Genomic DNA, 20,755 nt, shown 5'->3' with positions numbered 1-20,755 from the left:
TCCCATAAGTTGCCGACAGGTAAGATGTGTTTAGTTGTATAAATAAATAAATGTACTAAATATTTCAGAGGGAAAGCATCTGGGGTTAATCTGGAGAGACTATTGCAAGCGGAGTGAATTGCCAATTATTGCAGGTCTCTGAAAGTTGGATGCCTTCTCTCGACGAACCATCGGCCGTGGAAGCCTGAGAAGCAATTCGAAGGCCAAGCCACACAGACATAGGCTGGACCTTGCTACCGATGGGGGAATCATACATACATACATACAATACTTAAACTAAGTTTTGAGTCAAATTTTCTGACCATGCAGCTACACGAAAAATTTCGCCGCACCCCATTTCTCGTTCGTAAAATTTTGTAAATTTTGTGTTTTTTTTTACATTTTGAAAGATCTATTTTAGTGTTGCCACACATTTGTATTCTTTATTTTTATAAATTTTATTTTTATTCTGTCAAATCTCATCACCACACGTATTTAGTTGCAGGGGTCATGCTCATTTTGGTTCTATTTCAGCTGTGTAACTGCTCAGAGAAAGGAAAGTGGATTCATGGACTCGTCTGATTGCTGAACGTCCAGAATAATATTACTAAATAAAGAGACTGCATTAAGAAGTAATTTTCCAAATATGAAGAATAGACTGCCCAAATTTGTATGCGAAATTCAAACCCTTTAAAATGTTATGCGCTGCAGGCTTAAATTGATCCTAGACCTAGTGCAAGATCGCATTCCAAATTTGGGCCAGATCGGATAACGGGAAGGGATCGTTCAACGAGTGTGAAGTTTGTATGGGATTTTGAGACATTTCGTTCGGGAAAAACATGAAAAACCAGTTTTTCATCAATAACTTTGGTTTCTTTCGGCAGATTTCTTTTGAAAACGGGTTTTCTTGAAGCCCAAATTATGACAACTATTTCATCCGAAGACTGCAATTTGATTCGAATAAGATAAAAAAGTTATTAGGCTTCAAAAATTGGCCATCTTTTTTGTAAGGGTGGTATTCATCATTGTTAATGAGTCTGGGCGTTCGAACATTCCGTTGCAGCATAAACCGTGATGAATACCACCCTTTAAAACGTTAGCCCATTTTTTAAGCCTAATAACTTTTTTTATTTTAACTCGAATCGATTTGCAGTCTTCGGATAAAATATTTGTCATAGTTTGAGCTTTAAGAAACCTCGTTTTTAAAAGAAACCGGCCGAAGAAAACCAAAGTTAACCAAAAAGAAATGGTTTTTCATGTTTCTCCCGAACAAAATGTCTCAAAATTCCATACAAACTTCAGGCTCGTTGAGTGACCCCTTCCCGTTATTCGATAGGCCTAGGATTAATTTAAGCCTGCAGCACATAACTTTTTGAAAAGTCGGGTCATTTGGGGCACTCTAAATTGAAGAAATAAAAGCGATTTTCCAAAAACTACTTTAAAAAATAAAATTTAATTTTTACCGTTTGGCTGCATACATTCTCTCAATATCTCACACATTTACAAAAATATCGTAATTAAAATACCGTAGGTAAATTTTTATTTAATATCTTATATATTTTTTGTGAATATATAACTCAAAAATACCCACACGTTTCTAAGATATTTGATTTTTTTTGTGTAATTTTTTTTTTTTAACAAAACTTTGCATTGAAAGGCTTATAAAAAGTTAAAGAAAATAGCTTCTATTAAAAAGTCGTCAAAAATAAAGCTTTTTACTTTGGCATACTAAAGCATTAAGTGAAAATTGTTTTGGGCACCATCAATTGGGGCTTCATGCAATACTTTTTAACTTCAATGGCTTCTAAAAACTTAATTGCCACAAATAACCATACCACTTGTACATCAGATTGATGGGACATCAAATGGACAAAGTCAGAAAAATTATTGGTTTCACAAGTTATTTTTTCAATTTACAACATCATGCAATTTTCACCCTACTAAGGAAAAGGGGTAAGTTGCAACAAACTTAGTTTTCAATGAATATTCAAATGAAAACGTTTGAAAACTAATAGTTTTTGTTATATTTGTGATGTCATAACGCATAATACATCAATCGTAGTAATTTTTGGTTTTGTTCGTATAATTATTTGGAAATTTGTTACATTTAAAATTTTACATTTTGTCTGTCAAAAATGTTTTTGATGTTAAAGCATAAGGGTGCTGCATACATTTAGAGGTAAAAAATACTGTAAATAATTCTTCTAGCTGAAATCATAAAAATTAATGCTTGGATGGATGAAATTTTGAAATAAACAAACGCGTGATGCAAAACAATCATATTCCAGCAATTGGAAATGAAATTTAAAAAGTATATCTATCTTCGATTAGCATGCTGATGTATTTTTGCCCAGACTTGTAACTGTATAGTAAAAATATTTATTTTAAAAAAATTGGTGATTTTCCGAAAAATATTTTTACACCAACAACTGTTGTTGATAAAAGAAATAAAAGTAATATAAAGTTGGTTGGATATATCATTTAGCCAATTTGTAATACTGGGTGAAGTTTTTTACAGCATCGAAAAATGTAAAAAATTGTCATGTATTGCTCAATTTTTTTAATTTTTTTTATGAGAATCAAAAACTTTAAAAACTTTCTCAAGATGTGAGAAACTATGTCATCATCATTTTTTATCTTTCAATAATAACGAATAAATTGATTTTAATTATGTTATATTATTAGACTCTATAAAAAAGGCATAATAAATGCCGATACGTCGGATGAAGAAATGAAAATCGTTTTAAGATTAATTCGTGACTGAAATCGTCGAAAATCAATTTGTTCATTACCCAACCAGTCGATAGATTTTTTACTTTTTAATAATAACTCTATTACCTACATTATATTAAAATAAAAATTGAATAAGTGTTGTGTTGTGGTATACAAATGTTGCATGATTCTCCGTTTGACGGTAGCTGATCTTTGTAATCTTTTTCAAAATGATATTTTTTAGTTTTATTTTTCTAATACTATGAATAACTTAGAAGTGAATTATTTTAGCTGAATACAAATCCGCTGAATAACAAGAAAGTTATAATGGTTTTGTCAGGAGTTCAAATTGACCACTCGTTGAAGTCTCATGGGTACAACAATCTGGAACGTATTAAGGTTAAGCATTTAAAGAAAATTTGTGAAAATCAATCATGGTTAAAAATTGTTTTAATTTTCCATTCATTCAGAAGCATGGTGCTGTGCAACATCGGTGATGCAACTTCTGTTCTTATGAGATGATTGTTACATTTATTCCATTTGAAAGGTTTTATACCCATATTTTTTGCCCCGGCATCCCCCAAAACGATTTTGAAATGGAATTTTCTGTCATCACACCCTAATGCTCTGTGGAATTGCACTCCAAAAAAAAGAAATAAGCTCACATTCTAGAACCACGCAGCTCGAACAAAATGAAAATGCAATCATTCAAAGGTTCAGTATGACACATGTTGCACAATATTGCTTGATATTAAAACCCAGTTGTGGAAAGTTTTCATTCATAGTGGCGGCTTAACGCTGCTGACATGGATTCATTACTCAAAATTTTCCCACGAAATTTCCACCTTCCACCCATATTTTTTATTCGTTCACCGGTTGATGCCGAAAGCAGCACACCTGCAGAATTAGGGAGGGAAAATGTGAACAGACGATGATGATAGATTCTGAAGCCCGGTGACTAATATGGTAGGTATGATGACACATGGGCGAGCGTGGGTTTGCAACTGGGTCATAGGAAAAGTTTTTTGCTCTTCCCATACATTTTTGACCCGGCGTGGCATGCAGCGTGTCCTGGGAATTGAAGAGGGAAAAAATTATCCCTACAATCCGGAATGAAGCTTGGGATTTTCGCCCTGGTGGTGGGATGAATGGAAATTCCAATTCCATTTCTATTTTTCAACCCCATGCGGATGTTCGTATTGTGAAGGTGAATCGTAGTTTAAATGCAGAGGAAGCTGTTGACAACTGGAATGTCTTATTTGTGACTGGAATGGAAATGGAACGTACTGTTAAGACCCTTTTTCCAAATAGGCTAGCACGGATTGCTCAAAAACGTAGAATTGTAAAATTATTCCTTAAGAAGATGATATTTTTCTACGATTCAAGAGATAAACCTTTTATTGATTTCTCAATTCGAAAACAAATCGTATCATCGTTACGACTTTATACCAGGTTCTCGTTTTTTCCCATTCGATGGCATGATAACCACAATGTAATTTATTGCCTCCCTCATGTCATTTCCTATCCTTCCATTTTTTTGCTCTAGCATGGTTGATTTTACATTGTAATTTTATATATTCACATGTAAAACATCGTGTCTGACAAGTGAATGAGCATCAACGTTGAGTAGCCAACACTGGTAGAATAACATGGTAGATCTCTTGGCTCGTTCAGTGGCCTAATTTGTGACCTCCGTTCTTATAATTACGGTTGTTGGAAGGTTCAGGATAGGATACATTTGCGTGTTAACCATCTCACAGCCATCTAAATTACAAACTATCAACACAGTAAATTGTAATTGGAAACATTCTGAATGCAGAGAAACAATTTTTTCCGTTTATTAAAATCCTTTTTATTACAAACTATCTTTAAACTATTATACACCTATTTTTACAAAAATCTCTACATTAAATATGTATTCACGTAACAATAAAAAAAAATTGCAGAGAACTAGATAAATCCTCAAATCCTGACCTTTTTGATAAGATTTTTAACAGATGTTTAAAAATTTTTTGAAATGTCAATCAAAGATGATTTTACTGTTCCAACGTTTTTCGCGAATTCGTCTCTGGAAATCTTTTTTCTCCAATAACAGATGATATCCAGACTTCTGGACCCATGATGTAAATTGTCATTCGATTGTCTGATACGAAATTCCAAACGACTCGTGCTGGTTGAGATTAGTTAATTCTATGCTTGATTGTGTCTAAATTACCACAAAGACATTTCGGAGAACTAATTCTCCCTATGTTATGACTGAATAACATACTATTAGTTGGAATTAAGTCATTGAGCACCATAAAATAATCGGATTTAAGTTTTTTAAATCAAATTTCATTGAATGTTTAGTAAGAATTAACCACTTTCCATTGTGAAAAAAATTACAACCATAAAATCGCAGTTTATGACACGATTGCCAAAACGTTGGTAAAGTGTCACAAATAAAGGAAAAAAATAAAATCGCAATATTATTGAGAGAAAAGGCGTAAATCCAATAATACAGATCCTGGCAGAAACAATCCAACCGTTTGCTTCCGAACGAGGGTAGCACAATCGAATAGAGTTCCTCCCTACATCCGTAGATTAATTACTGACAAGCATAATCTTGGTAATTAAATCGACGTGTTTTCCGGGAGAACAAATGTTTTGTGTCACGTTACATCGAAACACGGCGCTTGATCCGTTCTAAATAACTGGTAACATTTCATGGTTAAGGGTTTTAAAAATAAAAAAATTAAGAAAAATTACACAATTAAAAATTAAAAAAAAATCATTCACACAACTAAAGTGCTTCCCGATCAGAAGAGTATATCAAAATGATGACTAAAACCTATCTCATCGAGATATTAGGATCTTATTCAGATATAGCTTTGATAGCAAAATTTTTGTTTTGGTTGTTTCGAAAAAAAAAATGATAACTCCTTTGATAAAAACAGTTATTTTTTATGCCTCTATTAGCATGCTTCAAAACTTTTGCAACCTCACATTCAAATGCATCAGGCACCGATCTGTGGTAGAGTACGCATCTTTCAACCTGAAGGTCGAGGTTCCAATCTCCTGGATGTGTGTTCAAGTTGCAAAAGGCATGACAGTTTGAGTACAAGGCAGGAGGCAGGTTTTGGAACGATCAGATCAACTAGAACCACTCAGAGCTCCAAAAAGGCCTATTAGGAGCATTGTCGGACCTATTTTGGACCGCATTGGGAAGTGGCTATGCTATTTTCTGAAATGAAAAAAAAGTACATGTTACAATTTTTGACTGCTTTATACGTTCATTACGAAGATCAAGGCTTTTTCTATCCAATCATATCGTGGTTTGTTGCTATGCAACAAGATTTAAGCCTGAAAATTCGATTCTTTGATCATACTCTGGTCGGTATTTTGGATCACCAGGTTTCTATTTTAGACCACCCTCTGGATCTTTTTTGGACCACTCTTAAACCAAATTTTTTTCTAAATTTTATTATATTCAAAGGGTTGTAAAAACCATAAGTAGTCCGATGACCGGGAATCCAGAGGAACTGCTGATGTCGGAGTGACCGTGTAGGGGCGGACAGATTAACATTTTGTAAGAGTTAGCTATTGTCGATGTTTCTGCTCAATATGTCGTATGTGAACAAACACTGTAAAAATGTTCTTCTCTGGACAAGCATATGTAAATGTATAAGGTTGCAGCGCTGTTCGTATATGGAGGATTCGATTTTAGGATTCCATCTAAGTTTCCGAAGAGCGAAGCGGATAAAGAATCGTTGAACACCTTCAATGGATTGACTTAATGTCGATTGGTACGGGACTCAAACAGGAGCTGCGTACTCAAGAATGAACTGTATTTCGACGAAGGGAACCAAGCATTGCATAAGCCTTTGCAGTTATGGTAGCGATGTGCGTGTGGAATCTCAACCGACTATCAAATGTAACTCCTAGGTCCTTGATTGTTTCAATCCTATGGAGGGAGTGGTTACTCATAGAGTAAAGTGTGATACGGTTAAAATTTGGTCAATATCAACTTGACGTATTTCTTTCAATTTTGCAGTTAAAAAACCTGAACACCCCTCATTTTGAAGGTGTGTGTGTGTGTGTGTAGAATGTTGTTCCTATTTTGATTATGGAATTCATCCTTCAGTTGTCAACATGCCGTCCAAGGAAGAAGAGCAGTGTATCAAAATTTTGCTCGCGCATTGCAAAAATCCGAGCTACTCGCACGCAAAGCTGGCAAAATCGCTAAAAGTTGCCAAATCAACCGTTACAAAAGTTATTAAAGTGTTTGGGGAACGTTTGTCGACAGCCAGGAAGTCTGGATCGGGGGGAAATCGAAAACCGGAAGCCGCTGAGACGACAAAGAGAGTTGTCGGTATTTTCAAGCGAAACCTTAACCTCTCTCTCCGAGATGCCGCAAATAAGCGTGCATCGAGCCAAAAAACGAGCCGGACTATCGCCTTACAACAAGGTAGTGACTCCAAATCGCGATGATAAACAAAATACGACGGCCAAAGCGCGATTCCGGAGACTGTACACGACGATGCTGACGAAGTACGACTGCGTGGTAATGGACGACGAAACCAACGTCAAAGCTGACTACAAGCAGCTTCCGGGACAGGAGTTTTATACGGCAAAAGGAAGGGGAAAGGTAGCAGATATTTTCAAGCACATGAAACTGTCAAAGTTCGCGAAGAAATATCTGGTTTGGCAAGCCATCTGTACCTGTGGCTTGAAAAGCAGCATTTTCATAGCCTCCGGGACTGTCAACCAAGAAATTTACATGAAAGAGTGTTTGAATAAACGTCTGCTGCCTTTCCTGAAGAAACACGGTTGTTCCGTACTGTTTTGGCCGGATTTGGCATCTTGCCATTACGGTAAAAAGGCCATGGAGTGGTACGCCGCCAACAAAGTGCAGGTGGTTCCCAAGGATAAGAACCCTCCCAACACGCCAGAGCTCCGCCCAATTGAGAAATACTGGGCAATTGCCAAGCGGAACCTAAAGAAGACCAAAAAAACTGCTAAGGACGAGCAGCAGTTCAAGGCAAACTGGCTTTCTGCGGCGAAGAAGGTGGACAAGGTGGCTGTACAAAATCTGATGGCAGGGGTTAAGCGTAAGGACCGGCAATTCGGATTTGGTAAAGCGTAAGGCTAACTGAATATTTTTCCTGAATTTTATACTAATTAAACTTGAAAAAGAAATTTAATTTGATTTTTTAAATAAACGATTTTACCGATTTACACGCGTTTTCCCTTGACCAAATTTTGATCGTATCCCCCTTTAATCATAACGAAATATGTTGCGTTTTCTACACTTGTGGGAACATTCCAGAGGACAGAGACAAGTTAAAAATTTTTGCATGAGGAATCGCTATGGCGGCTGCTCGGTTTTTTACAAACAACGGTGTCAGTTAATCTTTTCCTTTCTTATTCTAGTAGTCAAATTTTGTTTGTACATGTTAGATCATTCATGAACTAATTTTCAATCTTTCCCCAGCCTTTGTTTAGGTGCACTTGTTTGTTGAATATTTCTTACTACAACCTCTTTTTCCACAACTGTTTATACTTTAAACCAGTGATTTTTCGATAAAAATAGAGTAAAAACAGAAACACTCCTCCGTTATATAAAGCTTAGTGCATTTAGAAATGGGACAGTTACGAACGAGTGTATCTAAAAAACAGTTCGTTTGATCGAAATACTTTCTTTGAAGGAAATGTAGATAATCTTATGATAATTCATAAAAAAAAAATTAAAAAAATAATTCATCGTTTTTTGTAAGAAAAAATTCTACTTTATTCTTGGTTCCCATCGGTCGACACACACTTTTTTCAGTCATGATATTGATCAATTTTTCCCATTTATACTTCGGCTTATCTGTATTTCAGGTGGCTACATACTCCTGCTTCAATTTCTGCTACTTTTTGGTCCAATACTTATCTTTTAAAAGAAACTGAAGACAATTTAGTGGATATCTAATGCTGTTTCGAAATAAACAAAACTTTATTATTTTTCAGCCACTTCTAAGCGATTTTAATGGAATGTCTGTTGGCAAAATCTGACTATAACGAAGCAAAATCATCATGAGATTAAACTTAAAGTATAATCGGTTAGTATAGATCGTAGGTTGCAAAATATACATAAAAGGGTACTTTTTGTAACCTTTTTAAAACAGCGTGTCGAAGCCCCGGGAGGGCAGTGGACAAAATCCGGAATCACTCACGTGAAGATTCGGTGTGTCGAAGAACTAAGTTCTGGCATGCAATTTAGTTTCCGAAGGCACATGCATATCACCCCACAAACGGTTTAATTTTCCTCACTGTTCAGTCCAAACACTAGTCCAAATTATATAAAAACAGTTTTTATATTTAAACAACTAAATTTGGACTTAACTTTATTTTTTGAACTTAAACTATTTTCAACTTAAAACTAGCACTTCCAAATTATAAAGCAAGTTCCAGCTTGAGTTGGAAACTTGCTGCGCGTTGATTGATGTGCAGACGGCTGCGAACGAACGAAGACTGTCTCTAGGTAGGTTTTCCCCCAGCGCGTGTGATGAAATCAACAGCACACAGTCGATCACAATTTCGATGGCTCTATTGTGTGAAGCCACAAATCTCACCGGCACGCCGGCCGGCGTTTATTGTTCCGCTGCAACCTCGGTCGAGTTGATGATTGTCGATGATGGTTCGATAGGGTGTCTCATCATCACACGCAGATGGTTGAACTTTTGGTGCGAATAATTTTTCGATGCACATTGTGAATCGAACATAGCGAAAACCAAAGTTTTTATATTGAAGATTGTTGCACATGATTAGATTTTTTACAAAACACCCAACAAATACCTACTATAATCTGCTAGGGACCTTGCCATGATCAGAAATGATATAGGATTCAATCGTTGGAATTTGTTTAAAATATTGTTTTACATAAGTTTTATCGTTCATCATCTGTCTCATAGCCTCGGTACCGGCTGTGCAGTTTACAAGCTCTGGAACTAGCAAAAAATTGTTGTTAGAGGTTAGGTTTGAATGACTCATAACTAGGCAACAATTTCAGCTTATCGGAGAATTTTTTTTTGGAAATTTCAGCACTTCGTTTTTCGCTTATTCAATATTAAAAATGCTGGTATGAGACTTGACTTCCCTGACTGATGACCCATAACCGTATTTGCCGATCAAGTGCTTCATTTTAATGCTTGATTTAAACTTTGTGGACATATTTGACAGTGATTGCATACTTTTACCCCTTAAACACAGTAATTCTTTGAATAAACAATGGTTTTGTCAGTTATCAGTTTGAAAATGACGGATTTTTAACGAAACTGTGCAAAATATTGTTTTTCTTTTTCTCTTACGTCGTAAATATCTCAAAAACGAGTTAATTTTTAATTTAAAAAAAAAATGGTCTGAGTACTTTTCACAGGCAGCAAGATGCTGTCAAAACTTTGACTGTCCGATAACTAGTAAATGAGCTATTAGCAAATGAAAGTGTCCCACTTCTAAAGAACTAAGCTTTAGTGTGTTTCAAATGTTTTGAAAATTTGTTCTGCAGTGTTAAAAAATGGCCAGTTGGCTTATCTTTAGGATCATTTCTAAGAACGCAAATCTCCTTCAGTCGACCCAATGCTAAGTTAGAAAGTCTGACACCATAAAATCCGTGACATAAATTTATGCATTTTGATTTTAAAAATCTAAGTGGATTTATTTTGGCTCCAGCTTTGTAGAATGCATAGATTTTAAAAAGATAAAAAAGCGCTAGTATCATGCGATCTTTTTAATTATCTCAAAACCAGTTTTTTTTTCGCTTGTAATTTTTTCACATTTTATGACTATCTCATAGCTATAGTTGAATATATATTTTTTTTAAATGTTCTACTATAAACTGAGGTATTTCAACTGTTACAAAAATAAATATGGATACATGTTTGCCGATTAGTTGTCGTTTTTTCCAACCTCTCCTAGTTCGTTGGGGCTTATATTTGGGGACGGGGTTTATATTTCGTCTCTTCTACCTTGTAGTGTACTAACAGATCGAACTGACCTAATGTATTCTGTTAACCATGAACTGTACTAATATACGAAACACACTGTAGAGAGAACATCGAATAAAGCAGTTAAGGGTCATCGTCCAATGCGAGCGGTTGCGTTTCCATTAGTGTCCGGAGTTGTACTTTACATACCTAACCAAGCATTTTTTCCTCAAAAGTTAACCCTGAATAGTTGTAGTTTTTAGACTAAACTGTCAATAATTTTTCAAAGAGCATACAAAATAATGACTTAATAAAAAATTGGTACATGTCCAGTTTCTTTTTTCATATGTGTTTAAGATTCTTTAAGCTGTAGCTTTTGACAACTGCTTATCGAACAGTTGCCATTAACCAAAATTAAACCAAAATTCAAATTTTTTTTATTACCAGTGGTTCAAATAATGCGCATAATTCTTTTCAGATCATCGTACAACGTCTTATAACGATCATGGGTCAATTTGCTACTAAACAAGTTTTTGGTTTGTTTTTCGAGCTTGCAAAATAGTTTTCAAGTGTTTTATAATAGCTGTGAACATGTTAGTAGTTTTTAAATTTATCACAGCTATGCGGAAAACCTCTTGAAGCTTGACTCCAATAATGGCACGTCCTCCTGAAATGGGCCTGATTCGTTCCAACTGTAAAAACTTCCAAAGTTTATTTACAATTTCATCTCCGTTATTTATCAGCTTATTAAAATGGAATATTGGATATGATTTAAATCATCAGAAGTAGCTTTTTTTTCTCGAGGGATTTTAAGCATCCTTATGGCTTATTCATCCCGAAACATCAGAAGTAGCTTTAGCTATATTTGTTCAAAATTTTCATGTATAACATGATTTGTAAGAAAAATATAGGAAAAAAGCTGCAAGGTGGTCCAAAATATGTACCCGGTCCAAAAAAGGGCCGTAACCCTATACGCGTCAAAAACAACGGTACCCAAGATGATCCTATTCACGGTCGATCCAAAGTTGATCCTTGGTTAGCCCTCTTTTCCTGACCAGGCACCTTAGAGCAGTGGGGTTCAAAGTGGTCCTCGCTCCTCGGGGGCCACACAGGAGTATTTTACCCCAAATCCTGGCCAAAACCCCGAAGTTAAAATTTTTAAAAATCTAATTTTTCTTAGGTTTTTTGGTTTTTAGATAGTTTTAGCATAATAGTATTGTCGATTTCAAACCATCGGCATAGTGTGTTCGCAATGGCATAACTCGTAACATTGATGTATCAAAATTATAAATTTTGTTTTCCAAAATTTGGCATAATCACGTACAATCTCAAGCTGCGTAACAAGCAGAATAATGAGACTATGAACAAAATTTCGTATACAAATTTTCAGTTTTAATATGACCAATGAATTGTGGCTGAAATTGCAATTATTTCTTAAAAAGCACATGTAGAAGAGAAGCTAAACAAAATAGTGCAATACTTTCGAAAAAACTTGTATTAGTTTTTCACATATAAGTGTTTAAGTTTATCATCCGGGCTCCGCCGGGAAAAATTTCACATATCACACGAATGCTTCTAACTTCCTTCAACATGTTCAAAAGAAAAATCGTGCACATACTTGCCAACTCGAGCTATTTTCAATTTTGAAATTAAAAAATTTAAGCGTATTTTGCCCCTAATTTTGTTTCAGATAGCTAGCATGTCATTCGTTTACATTGTGTTATAAAAACTTTTTTTATTGGGTTTGATTTGTTTGTTTAAAAAATTGTACTTTTCATCATGTCTGATAGTTCATCGGCTGGTTTGCATCGAATTTGATTAAAAACAAACTTTTTATAAGGGTTCAGCGAATGACCCGAAAAGGCCAAAATTATGAAATTTGAAATTTTGGTTAAAAATGAGTTGTGTATACTTGAAAACATCGAAAACAAGATTTTTAATCATTTTAAAGTGAAAAACGGGTTTTGGCCAACTTTTTCCATAGAGTACTCCTATGTGGGGCGTTGAAAGTCTGCAAGAGGGCGCACAGTGGGGTGATCCCATAGATGGACAAAAGTCGTAAAAAGTTTTATTTAGATAAAATATATGTTTCAACGTTCAATGCCAAGTATGCCACAAAAACTGTGTTTTGAAGTTTTTGTCTCAATCTTGATTTTTAAACCCTTAAAATCCATGTCTCATAAATCCCAAGTTTTGAGAATTTTTAGTCTTTCTAATGATCGATAGAAAATTTATTCAACTTCAATATGCAAAAAAAAGATTTCGAATAGATATTTGAATTGAATACAAGTAATTTTTTATTTTTAAACTGCGACCCAGAGAGGGTCTTGACTCAAACTCAAATGCAAAATGCAAACGAGAATTATTTTCGCATGTTTTTTCAACATCAATTTTCATCTTGTCTAGTCCCTGAAATTTCAACTTACACAGTTGGATTCATTTCTCTACAATAAAAAAGTTTCGCTGGCTGAATGTTTGAGTCAAGACCCATCTCTGGGTCGCAGTTTAAAAATAGAAATAAGGCGGTGCCAAACACCGAGTTCTTTTTTATTTTTTCAAAATTACATATTTGGAGCATAACTGATCTACTAAAAAACTTTTTTCATTTTCGGATTCAGCGCAGTTGGAGTTGGAATGTTTAAAAACTGCAATCGAAGTATTGAAATTTTGTAGCTCTTTGAAACAATTAAAATCTGATAGAGCTCAGCCGGGGAATTCGATTCGATCTGGTAGAAATAGATCAAAATCAATTGGAAAGAGACAGGTAATTAATTGACTATCATTTTCTACTTGTTTCGACCAATTTTTGAAAAAAAAAAACGCCCCTGTCATTAATAAAATGAAAAAGAATAGCGAATGCCATTCTAGCCCGAAACGTCTGACAGTGTACACTATTGATAAAGTTTGGATTTTTAATATTAAAACTTTCCAAAAACGTCGATTGCTCATGAATTATCAGCTGACGTCTTGACGTGGATATACATATGTACCTAAATAAACTTCATTGTTACATTGTTTTTATTATGAGGTCAGATAGTAGAAGAATGTGATGACATATATGAAGTACGAGTTCTTTTCAGTTATCTGCTCTTAATAATTTCTGATTTGAACCTTATTTCCTGTTGTTTCTTGTTCAGCAGCTCGATTTTGATATGATGATTTTAAGCCATTTAACAGCTCTCAGGCACAATTGGTTGCTTTTAAGCTATAACCCATTTGAGTGGACCATCAATGCACCAGCAGCAGCTGCCAGCAAATTTGTAACGCATATCGGATGAACAATGAATGTATTCAAATGCTCCTAAAGGATTCACGAGAACCGGATGTTGTGTTATTTCAATTGCAGAGAAGCTCGTTTACGTGCAACTGAAACTGGGATGGATCAGCTGGCTTAATGGTTTCAATAACGACGGAAGCTCTTATCTATACTTGAGGGCGCCATCGGTTTTGTCCCAATGCATCCAATCGACTGAATGATACAAAGTTGCCAAGTAGCAAATATTGTATCCAATTGCTAGGAAATGATCCGGGAGTTCTATGGAAATTGTTCAATTATTTCTAATTGAACAAATCGATTTCATTTAAGTGTAGTTTTCTGGTCGATGCTATCTCGAGAAGGATATTCATATGCACAACTTTCGATGTATGCACGAAAAAAAACATTCCATGAATTTTCATAGAACAAAATTTTAAAAAATAAAAATTATTGATTCAAAAAAATATCATTAGACTCAGACGTTCTAAATAACGGGCATAATAAAATGACAAAATGACAAAAATGACAAAAATGACAAAAATGACAAAAATGACAAAAATGACAAAAATGACAAAAATGACAAAAATGACAAAAATGACAAAAATGACAAAAATGACAAAAATGACAAAAATGACAAAAATGATAAAAATGATAAAAATGACAAAAATGACAAAAATGACAAAATGACAAAAATGACAAAAATGACAAAAATGACAAAAATGACAAGAAATGTCTCAAATTTGTATAAATAATGTTAAGGAGCCAGCTTTTTTCTGAAAGTGCTTGAATTTCTCAAACTTGCTTTTTTTTTGTTTTTTGAAATAGAAATTTTTCAAACTCAAATTGTTCTTTTCATATCTTCAAATGTATGCTAGATTATATCCATATTCTCTCCAATAACCAAAATTCTTCAAACCTTTCACTCTAGAAAAATCTGAATAAGCTGAGCATATAAAGGCAGTTTTTTTTCTCAACTCCGAATTACTTTCGGAGCTTTCTAACGGTGGTCCGCGTGGCGTGGAGCTAGATTATAAATCCGATTACTGTGTAGAATAATTCTCACCGTTCACGATTTCTCATACCGGTTTTTCTTTTCTATTTTTCCCGTTTTTTCTTCCGCAGGGAAGTGATGATTCGGCCGAAGCAGCAGCATTCGATGATATCAACTCGTTGGTAAAGGTAAATAATGAAGAAAAATAAACCGCAAAACATTTTTTTTCCTTGTTATTTTTTCATTTGACTTCAGCGCTCAGCCAATGTACATCTTTATCGGATTCAAAATCATTCGGTGTCAGCTTGATGAAAAAAAGGTTAATTTTGTTTGATTTCAATCAGATCCCTTTATTGGTTTCCCGTTAAGCATGGTCCCATTATCGATTCGATGTTGTACAGCTTTCACTCGTGGAAAATCGAAGTCAACTTGCGATGATCCTAACAGACAAAGCTTGAAAGGTTCAAAGCGAATTGTTTTGTAGGATTCGATAATACAGTAAAAAAAAATCTGATGAAATGAAAGTAATACGAAAAATCAGAAATAATTTTTTTAAAGATTGTTATCCAATTTGAGTCGAAAACAATGACGACAATGTTTATTGAAACACTTCTCAAATTGTTCTAGGAGAAGGAGGTCTTATACATTATCAACAAAAAAAAACGAAAGAACTCATTGAATTGTGATGCAATCAAATTTGGTTTTTAAACAAACTAGCTGACCCGGCAAACTTCGTTAAGCCTTTGAATTTCGCAACATAATGAACATGTAAATAAGCAGAAAATAGGTTAATAATTATTTGCGCTCATGAAACTGGATTGTTACCTTCAAACGGAGTGAATCGACACAGTTTTTTGGCTATTTTCGTAATACTTCTGTCATATTTTGGTAGTGCCTACCTCCAGGGGCAAAAATTTTCGAAGAAGATTGACTTCCAACAAAACTGGAAAGCAAATATCTTCTGGGATAAAGTTAAAAATCTGTTTTCTTCCGTTTTACATTTTTTTAACATTTACAGAGGATCCTTGATACCGATAGTTTCAATTTCTATTAACCCCAAGATAAGTGCCAAAAAGTGTTTTGTTGAAATGTGTCGTCATTTTAAGCAGTTTTGATCAACTGTCTTTCATTTTTCGCCAAAACTCTTTATCGTATAGGTACCAAATTTGTAGAAATGGCACAACTTTTTTTATGGTATGAAATTTCGCGATTTTTTTTATGCTGCAAATATATCAATATCAACAAATTTTCATATACCATTCTGTTTTTCGTTATCTATCATGCATTTGATATGTTCTCTGTATTAGATAATCTCCTCTTAATTTTTAAAATCATCTTTTTTTATATCGACTTTAACTTTATCATATTTATCGAGAAATGGAATTGAGCATTGAACAAAAAAATGAGAAAATTCAATATATGTGTATGTACATGGAATTTTTATTCACAGAAATTCAAATCAAACGGTTATGAAATCTTTTTTTACTTTGAGATCTTGAATTTAAAATCAGAAATGAAATTCAAAAAAGTCTTTGCAAATCTAATTTAGTTTTCATTATCTCTGTTTTGGATCTTGAATCATATTTTCGTCGAGACTAAAATTTTTATTTTCCAAGCTTCTTGTATTTGAAGATGTTATTGAACCAATTATCTGTTCCTGATTTCTGATACTGAGTGTTGGATCAAATTATGAACTTTATTTTTACAAAGTCAACCCTATTTATATCCTTAATTTTGTTCAGTTTTTAGCACCTTAGTATGAAAGGAAGAAGTGGTTAGTATCTAACATTTCCTTGGTTTTCTGATAAAATTCACATAGAATTACAAAGTTCATATCATTCTATTCTCGAACTAACTCATCACATTCTTGATGTTTACAAAAACCAAGTAAATCAATTTATGGTCGTCTTATTCGAATAATTAAAAATAAGACGTTCTCTTGGTGTTATACCATAAATATGAACAGAAGATTCTGTAATGGAATATTTCATTGTCATCTGTTCAGTGGTTTTGGATCACTAATCACTAATCACTAATCGTACTTCCATAGCCAGAACTTATGTCTGAGTCCCAAAGAATAGTAAAAGTGTTTTATTATTCTTCTTGTCTTTCTTCATGTTTTCAATTATTTTAACATAAAAACATTAAAATAATCGAAAACATAAACTGGTTGGGCCTACCATGGAGCAGAGAACGCAGAGACATCTGGAACACAGGAACAGGAAGAAACGTGGACCACCAGTACCATACGTTTCAAAGGGGCAGTATCGTTGGAAGCATGCTAAGAAAATGCTCCTTGATGAAGAAACCGTACTTAATGTCAATTAAATTCAACAATCACAGGGACCATTCTTCAGCGGCTGGAAATGATTTATTTTGTGCACAGAAATCACAAAACCTGAACAGAAGCATTTTGACAAATTGGATGAAATATAGAAAATGATTAGAATATTCTAAGATTTAAGTTTCTAAGATGAACTGTTTTGGATTTCAGTGCACAATCATTTCTGGTCATCGACCAAGGATAAAGCGCCTTTACTCGCTCTTGAAATTATAAAGAGAATCGAAAAATATTAGTAGAACAGAAAACCTTTCGAGGTCTGTTTAAAACTCGAAAGGTTTTTTTAATTACTCTAATGATTGAAATTGAATAATGAGATCACGTTTAAAGTTTTCCAACAGCTATATTTTAGCTTTTTAACACATGAAAATTATAATCTATAATGTATTGCTTCGCTTATGCATATAAGATTATTTATTCATTTAAAGAGGAAATGTAAGTTTCGATATAACAAAATTTGTTTTTCAAGAATAATCTTTTTAAAATTGTAAGTCTTGATTAATTTAGAAAATAACCTTTTAAAAGACTTCACTGCACGAGTTAAAAAAAATTAGGATACTTATCTTTGCGCAGCAGGTCAGCGTTGCTTCCACAAGAGTGTTAAAAAACTGTGAAACACTTCATATGCATCTCGAGCACATGAAATATAGCCAATTCTTCATTTTCCAGGAACTCAAGAAATGTCATAGCAAGCCAGAAATCAGCAAAGTTTGCAACCGAAAAACATTCATGGGGAAATCACATTACATGCAGCAGGAACGACAAAATTTTACTCTCTTATGGCAACATGAATCAGCACTAAATTATGTTCAATTTCATTTTAAAACGTGCACTCTTGTCTATTTAGCAACTGCTTTTTTAAACTTTTACACTGAAAAAGAACGCCAGCCAGCTACACTTCAGTTGTGACCTTTTAGTTTTTTCAATTCAGTTACACGACTCAGGGTATGAGAAAGAACTATTCCTAATTCAACACATATTCAGGCACTCTGATAAAAGTGTTTTGTCAAGATTCTTCGATAATTTTCACTTTAAAAATTAACAAATTATAAAATTTCCACGGACGAAAAAAAAACGCGTGCGCTGCCATCCAGTCAACGCCTACTCCCCTCATCTGTTCAGTGGTTTTGGATATGTCAAAACTTCCACAGTCATACGTAGAGTATTATTTTTCTTAAATAATATGACAGTCTTTCATTTAACCGGAAAATAAACAAAACAAAATAAAGGAGTAAATAAAAGAGATCAGAATTTTTCCTGAGCGTATCCTGGTCAAGGAAATTTATTTCATCTAATATCCTAGCAATATCCGGGCATTTGATTTCAAAATTGTCAATCCAAAATTCAGGCAATACCAAGCAAATTTGGGCTAAATTCAGAAACTACTAAAAAAAATTAAAACGAAAAGCAATTCAATAATTTTTTTTCTTCGAAACACATCAGAAATTTTGAATCGTATTTTAAGCATCTAGAAAACGTGCATGATTATTATTCGCCTTCGAACAGCCGAGCGGAGCGGTTTACTTTTGCCGCTAGCTCTGAGTGCGGTTCTGTGTTCCAAAAAGGCATCAGTTTCTCTCAGTCGTGTTTATTTCACTTCCCGTCGCGATTTTTCGCTCGTTTTCAAGTGTAGGTACTTAACCCAAGTAATTCGAAAAATGATTGTTTCGTGTTCGTGAATCAAACAAATGGATTTTGGAAGAAAATATTTGGCAATTACGAAATGTGTCGAGTGTTATGGTGAAATGAAATTAGAAATTTCCATTTGCGACGGTTGCTCTCTTGAAAAAATAAATTGTTCCGAAATCGCGTTACCATTAATCATAATGTGAATAAAAGATGAATTATTCATGCAGCTTTGCGCGTGTTGTGAAATTTAAGTTCAAATGAAAACATAAATGGCTGCCATAGGCGAAAATAGCAACGCGAGACGTCGTGTTTGCGTAGTGTGCGTGAAACGTCTCTGCTTGCAAATTTTGCGCAGAGAAACGCAATGAGAGGGAACGAGGGCAAGTTAAAGCGCGTTTTTTTCTGAGCTGCGAGCGTTACCAAGCGTTACGATTGCGGAAGCTAGTGGTGTTTGTGAATGGTTGTTTGGATGGATAAGTTTGGCGCTGATTGATGCTGGGATTAATTGCACGATGAGTCTCTCGTGTTGAAGCTAAGTACATTGATTGGAAGACGGGTCTTGTTTTATGTTATCACTTTTCAAAAACTTATTTATTGGTATCATATAATTAATCTAATTCAAAATCATTTAAATTTTCAGCCTTATTACTTGTAAATAGGTCTTTCAGGCAGTTGTGAAAAAGCTTTGACATCTCGACGTTTGTTGTAAATTGTGTCTTACTTCTAAAGCGGGCCACAGACTACACAACATTTGTACAAATGCGATGAAATTCGATGAAATTTTGTCGCTGTAAACACGATTTGCATAGTGTATGGCACTGCTTGAATGAGCGCCCAAACGGTTGGAGTAAAATCGGTCGGGATCGAAATATTTCGTACAAACCATCCTCCCAGCCGGGGTGGAGATGGTTTTTTTTTGCTGTTGCTGTTTTGCCAGCAATCGTTTGTGTTCGCATGAAAAATGTTTGTATAGTGTGTGGGCGAGCATAGATCAAACAACCGTCGTGGAATCATCGAATTTGTACAGGCCATTTGTGTAGTCTATGGCCCGCTTAACTTACTCCTTTCAATATGATATAGATATGTATTAAATCAATTTTAATATTAATCTTTCTGAAACTCGAAAATCTGAATAAGTTTTAAATATGATTTTTTTTCTGCTCAAAAGATATCAAGTTGCTTCACATATAACTTTGAAATGCGCAACGTGGTTTAACCTAAAGTCGGTAACGAAATGATTATGAAATAATATTATTTGATTTGTTTTTCCAATTAGACAAATATTCTTTCAGCTACGATTTTCTGAAGTTGGTTTCATTCGAAAGTCTTCTCCGTTCATCCAAGTCCATAATACTTGACGATATGTTTTGCAGTATCTCTACATCTTATTTACCAATCTTTTGTTTTCAGCCATTGGAATCGCATGTCGGTTTTAAAACAGCTATTTAATCGCATTAACACTAATAAAATATTTCTTTACCAAATTTCCAGCTTGAAAACTTAACTTTCCTTGTATTTCTAAAATGATTTTTGTTTTTGTTTTAAGAAGGTTTTTTTTTATTCTTAATTATACGGGGATGAGGGAGGGCCATCCGGACACCATATCGAAACGATATGGAAGGTAGAGTGCACTGGGCAGTTACCTTCTTAACATGTCGTCTAGATAAGGCGGGTTCGTCTATACACCTCCTATGGAACATTCCACATCACAATGGCTAAGCTTTTTATTTACTGGTAATAAATTGTACTTTCGATGGAGACAAACTATCCTTTTCCCAAATGAATCGTACCGGTTACTCAACTTGTACCTTCACTCCCTTGAAATAGTCCATTCAAAGGCAGTTTAGAGCTAGTAAATAGGAAATTTGGATCAAGTTGTGATGTGCGATAGTTCGCTGCAA

General features: G+C 34.4%; 1 protein-coding gene across 11 annotated transcripts in view; it reads left to right on the top strand.

The window, feature by feature from the left end:
* The window catches only part of LOC129757898 (putative sodium-coupled neutral amino acid transporter 11), a 170,532-nt gene that overhangs the window by 72,737 nt on the left and 77,040 nt on the right, over window positions 1-20,755 (top strand). For all 11 annotated transcript variants that reach the window (XM_055755284.1, XM_055755283.1, XM_055755282.1 and 8 more), the window contains exon 3: window positions 15,016-15,072. In XM_055755284.1, the coding sequence (XP_055611259.1) occupies window positions 15,016-15,072 (57 nt within the window). The remainder of the gene's footprint in view (window positions 1-15,015; window positions 15,073-20,755) is intronic.

This window comes from Uranotaenia lowii, chromosome 3 (assembly GCF_029784155.1).
Source record: "Uranotaenia lowii strain MFRU-FL chromosome 3, ASM2978415v1, whole genome shotgun sequence".
NCBI lineage: Eukaryota > Metazoa > Arthropoda > Insecta > Diptera > Culicidae > Uranotaenia > Uranotaenia lowii.
Note: the sequence above shows the minus strand (reverse complement) of the source record. Positions and strands in the feature narration are given on the sequence as shown.